The sequence below is a fragment of the Poecilia reticulata genome, linkage group LG20 (assembly GCF_000633615.1).
Source record: "Poecilia reticulata strain Guanapo linkage group LG20, Guppy_female_1.0+MT, whole genome shotgun sequence".
Classification (NCBI taxonomy): Eukaryota; Metazoa; Chordata; class Actinopteri; order Cyprinodontiformes; family Poeciliidae; genus Poecilia; species Poecilia reticulata.
Genome location: NC_024350.1, coordinates 22,737,164 through 22,742,825, shown reverse-complemented (window position 1 = coordinate 22,742,825; position 5,662 = coordinate 22,737,164). Strand labels below are relative to the sequence as shown.

General features: G+C 39.3%; 1 protein-coding gene across 1 annotated transcript; it reads left to right on the top strand.

Annotated features, from left to right (window-relative positions):
* Positions 1-3,354: 3,354 nt before the first annotated feature.
* LOC103456943 (clusterin-like protein 1) lies at positions 3,355-5,662 on the top strand. The gene is made up of 6 exons (XM_008396828.1): positions 3,355-3,423; positions 3,652-3,838; positions 3,922-4,026; positions 4,108-4,236; positions 5,019-5,233; positions 5,465-5,662. Exons 1-6 carry the CDS (start codon positions 3,355-3,357, stop codon positions 5,660-5,662), a joined length of 903 nt encoding a protein of 300 aa, XP_008395050.1.

The window sequence follows — 5,662 nt, the reverse complement described above, 5'->3', positions numbered from 1 at the left end:
GTGTGTGTGTGTGTGTGTGTGTGTGTGTGTGTGTGTGTGTGTGTGTGTGTGTGTGTTTTATAAACCTAAAACCTGCAAAAATATGTAAAACAGAAAGCTTAGCCCAATTCCTATCATTATATATGTTGTGATATAATATAAGGGTATTTTATTTAGTGTTCAAACTTAAGTCCAACCAAAAACAAATACATATATTTTTGCATATTCACACAAAACTGTTTTGGTTACATACTCACATGCTCAAATAAATACATAAATTTAATTATTCCTAATATACAAAGATGATTTCTCTTCTTTTTTTTACCCAGCAATAAATTTTATTGAACATTATCGGTGACAGACAGATGGCCTCCCTAAAGCAACCGAAATGATCCCCATCTCATCAAGGTTATAAAATGGAGCGTCCACAAGAAACCACTTTCCTTTAATTCTTCCAGGTGCTGTGATAATTCCAACACTTCCTGCATCTGCAGTCTGTCCGGCCTACAGATGCAGCTCGATGATCAAAGGTTGAATGCCCAGCTGCATCCCTGCAGGGCAAACAGGAAGCAATACAGAATGCATGCTGTTGTCTTGATATTCACTGATGATAATTCATGTTGACAAAAGTTCAAACTGGCTAATTTATAATTAAGGATTTAGAAAACCTTGCTCTCATTTCTTCTGAACTGCATTCTTTATTCTGTTTCTCTCTATTTCTTTTCCAAAAGACTACAAAGCATGCCATATATCAGATTCCAGACCAACCTCGCAAGGACAAATACACTAATTTCTTGTTTTTCGAAAGGCTTCAAAACTGTTATCCCACTGTCAGTTATAATATCACCAGCAGGTTTGTGTTAGGGCTCAAAGATTGTGTTGAGATGATCAGAAGCAGATGCAGGGTCAGATATCTTACAGGTTCCTTCTGCTGGCTTTCACTCAAGGGTCTCGGATCTCATTTGCTGGGTCAAGGCTTTTCAGCAGCGGATTCGGATTAAAACAAGGCTCCAAAACGACAGAGGAATTCCACATTTACCATGCAGCTTACATGAGAGGATATTATGGAGAGAAAGTATGTCAAGTAACATTTCTGAGATGGTGGAAGGAGAGGGAAATTGATGCTGCAGGCTTGAATGACAGGAAGCAGAAAAGCACCTTTCAAATAGGATTTCTAAAGTATTTAACTCCAAATTCCTTAAAACTCAGTCCAGTTAAATATCTTTGGGTTGCACATGGGAAAAACAAAAACAAAAACAGTTTATACTCCAAGAAAAAATGTTATAGGTCTTAAGAGTCCAACAATTTTAGTTAAGCAGCACGGGAAGGTTGTGTGTGATATATTGCTTGTTACTTTCATGTTATGGCTGCACAATGTTGCACGGATCAACTTGTGGCTGATTGCATGGCTCCATCTGTATCTGAATTCTCATGCACCTTCTGACAAAAAAAAACAAACTAACAAACTATAAATCAGACAGAGTAGGTGGAGCTGAAATGAAATCACACATGTTAAAGGTCTTGTCATGATTATTAGGTCATACGGATAAGTCTCATGCCAGTATGGACTGGGACTCTCTGAGTACAGAGGCAATTTGAATCAGAGAAACTGAATCAGAGAGCAACTCTACATAAATCTGCGCCAAGTCCGCCCGGAGTTTGTTGTACCCGGTCTTTGAAATTGTTCGCACTGGCACTGGGTCAGAGTTGATGCTTGAGCTGGTCCCACACAGATGATGTTGTTCAAAGAATGGAGGACTCTGCAGGACTTTGCAGGACTTCAGAATTATACAGGTATTCCATGGACACACATTCCACAGTAAGCTCGGACAAACCCCTGAATGTGGGGACTGTCGTTTTCTGATACCGATTTGAAGGCCTCTTTACAAAAAAGTCAACCACTAACTTAGTTCATAAAAATGGTTTCTGTGACTCTTTCTGTATCCCTCAGAGAACAGAAAGAAGATGTCTAGACAAAGAACTAAACACCCAGGTCTAGATCTAACTTTCTGTCAGAGACAGATGCTCATGATGCTTTCCCAGAGTGTCCAGGATCTGGGAACATGCTAAAGAGAGTTAGAAAAATACAAGCCAACTGATGAACATGAGTGTGCAATAGACATGTTTTATGCTGGAAATTAAATAAGTCGTTTCCTTGTCTCCCCAGTAACATGCTCCTCTTGTCTTGCGCATGTGGTGGCCTCTAAAGTAGAAGCTTAGCCACTGTCTGAGACAAAGGAAGTAGGTGCTGGGTCTCTGCAGGAGGTAGAGGCTTACCGTCAGTCTGTTGGAGATTAGAGTGTAAAGTTTAACCTGAGGAAGGTTCTGCAGTCTGTTACAGGCAGGTATGTGCAAAAGACAGACATGTAAACATCTGAGCCTCGCAGTAATTTGTATTAATGCCGGTATTATGTTGATCTCTGTGTATGCTCCACACATAACGCAAATACATTAAGAGGATCTGTGCTGCTGAGCAGCTCCACAAAAATAGAATACAGGAGGCCGACTCTTCCACTCTCACCCATCCGAGAGGACCTGCAGCTTTCACTCCGAGGCTGGTTTATTCATCAAGGTAAAACTCTGGTCTACTCTGTTTCTGCCTCTGTTTTGCATAGAACGTAAATGAACAAAAAAGTAAAGTATTAAAAGCAGCAGCTAACAATATACAGGTGCTCCAAACAGAATTTTTGATTTATTTTCCAGCCAAAGAAGTCATTTGAAATTTTGCATTATGACATTTTATGTTAGTGTCTAAATGACTTCACACACATTATCAAAGCTAAAATGTCTGCAATGTTCTCTTTCTACATCACTCAGAAATGCTGTATATTTCCAGAATACTTATGAAGTAAGACAAATGGTTACACAAGTTGCATTTAATGCATGTATTCCTACTATTCCTACTATGTTGCAAATGTTTCATGTTTTGAGGGAAAGATTTGAGAAATGGCGCCACCTTGTGGCCACCTTTACAGAAATCCTGCAATTTTGGAATAGCAAAGAATCCACACCTTCCACATATATTTTGAGTTAAATGTCTTCCAACGTTCCCAGATTTACAATGTACATAAGAAACTCAACAAAAAATAAGTTAAATTCAGCATTTTTTAAACAGGATGAGGAGGCTTCTAGTTCAAATCCTGTGCATCACTAATATTTCCCTCTGTTCTGCTAATTCTCCTTCACTGAGTGAAGACACTCTGACAAGTAAGGTCTTCCATAACAGTAAAACATTTGACTGTGAAAAGGGGAAAAAAAATCAAGGAAAACTTGATTGCTTCTCTGATTTGTGTAGATCTGTCTGCAGCCGGTGAGAAGTATGTGAACGTGCAGATAAAGGAATCTCTACTCAGAGTGACACAAGTAAAAGAAAAAATGGAGAAAGAGAAAGAGAAGCACAAACACCTGATGGAGGAAGTGAAGTACAGTGGAGACAAGAAAAGGGTGTGATTTTTTTTTTGTCATTTGATAACAATTTTGGCTTTTTGTGGATGGATGTACTAGCTTCTGATAATAGGTTGGAAACTAAAGAATCAATTATTTTTAATGATCATTGAATGCATCTTGCAGTGAGAAAATTATTGCTATTGACTTCATTCTTAAAAAAGTCTGGCAGAAAGTGACGATGACGCATAACAGGTGCTGACCTGAAAAATCTCTCTTTATTTTCAGGTTGAGGAATTTTTTAGGAAAATGGCCTCCCAGATTGAGACCACAGAGCTGAATTCAGATAAGCCTAAATCTGGTTCAGCCGAGAGCCAGATTAAAGAGCACGAAACAGACGTGGAGCTTCTTCAGGCTGATGCTGCGTTCACTCAGCTGCTGTCAGACATGAGTGACTTGTACAACCACAGCTCCAGTCGGGGTCTACCTCTGCATCGCCGGATGAATCTGATGGTGGATTTTTAAAAAGTTGGGGTTTGGTCCGCGTCTTTTACTCAGCATTTGCGTTTGGGAAAGATGTGCTGGAGGAATTGAGCTCCACGGTGGAGGATGTCTTCGAAGAGATTCAAGAAGCTGATGAATATTTTCACCACTCAAACAGAGGTATCTGACACATCCTGATGCATTATGTCTTTATTTGTTTTATGTGAACAGAAATGATAAATTCCTTATTAATGTCCAAAGATGCAGAATCGCTTTCTTCGTTTGGACAGCATCCAAATGGGTATCTGTGCCGAACGCTCCGCAGACAAGCATCAGAGTGTTGGCAGCTCCAAAACCTGTGTGAGAACTGCGGAAGCAATCTAATAAAAGGTAAATAAAGTGTTGTTTACCAGCCCTTTGTTTGCTTAATAAATTGATTTAACTAAACTAACTAAAATTGTACTGCTTTCTTTCACTGTAGAGGTTATAGCAAGAACCATGATAAAAAGAGTTATGTTAACTTTCTGACATAGAGGCACACGCAGCTGCCCCTTGACCTTCTTTTCCGCACATTTTATCATGTTACAATAAACGTATTATGTTCAGATTTTAAGTGGTGGGTTAACTGAAAGTAGAGCATGAAGTGAAAATAAATGACAAATGGTTTTCCAAGATGTTTAACAAGAAAAATATTAAAGGAAAATTAAAGCAAAAATTGTCTCCTACAGCGTTGTGCTTCCTGTGGTTTTAATTTCAGTGAGTTTGTATATAAATGGTAAAAATTTGCGCAAAAGGAAATAATAAAAAATAACATCGAAGGACAGCTGAGGTTTCATGATGCTGCTGGGGTACTGAGCCCCAAAAAACAACTTAAATAAGTTAGCTAAAAACTTTATACAATTTTTATTGTATTGTTTGAATTGTGTTTTTATCGATACAATTATCGTTTTTGCACAACATCTGTGGGCATTAAGTTTTAATGATAACAGCATAACCTCAGTCGTGTTTCATAAGAAAAAATACACAACCCAGACCGAAGAGTCTGCAATCGTATAAATAAGATGGACTTAAAGTTCACAGTGATGTTTTAAGCATTATAACCCATAGGATTTCATAAAAAAGTTTTTTTTTTTACCTCAATTTGATACTTCCATTAATGTTTCTGCTCACAGAGTGTCCCCGATTGCAGCAGCTGCACTCTGAGATGGAAGAGATGCACACCCTGCTGAACGTCTCTCGTCTCCAGTATGACGACAGGCTGCAGCTCGTCCGCAGACACACAGCGGACACGCAGAGGTGGCTTGCGGACACCGGGGACGAGTATGGCTGGATCAGCTGGGTGGCCAATGTCTCTGGGGCTCAGAGCAACATCTTCAGGGTGATCGCAGTACGTCTGGAGAATAACTTACAAAGCAAAGTGTTGCTTTTCGTTCTCTCTTGTTGGATTGCAACATCAATTCTGGAGAGATTTGCCATTTATATTGAGTGAATATTCAGCATCTGATGTTTTTTGCAATAAAATATTACTAATACACAGTCTCTTTATCAACAGAAATCTAAATAAGCTGTTCTCATTTAAATAGTGAGATGATGCTGTTGTACTCTGATTGTTTTTCAGATGAATCTGCAGCAACAACTGAGGACTAACAGCCCCGGAGCTGACAGCAGCGTGGTTGTGTCCGTATTGGATTCAGCTCCTCTAACTGTATCGGTCCCAGCAGCTCTGATGGTGGAGGATCCTGCTTTCATGGAATATATTGCTCACCATGCTCTGACACTCTACAAGCAGCACATAAGGCGTAAATGTTCTTCTTAA

Coding starts and splice junctions, on each gene's coding strand:
- LOC103456943 (XM_008396828.1), top strand. CDS start 3,355: ATGGAGAAAGAGAAAGAGAAGCACAAACACCTGATGGAGGAAGTGAAG. Junction 3,424..3,651: donor ACAGTGGAGACAAGAAAAGG/GTGTGATTTTTT, acceptor CTTTATTTTCAG/GTTGAGGAATTTTTTAGGAA. Junction 4,027..4,107: donor TTTTCACCACTCAAACAGAG/GTATCTGACACA, acceptor TAATGTCCAAAG/ATGCAGAATCGCTTTCTTCG.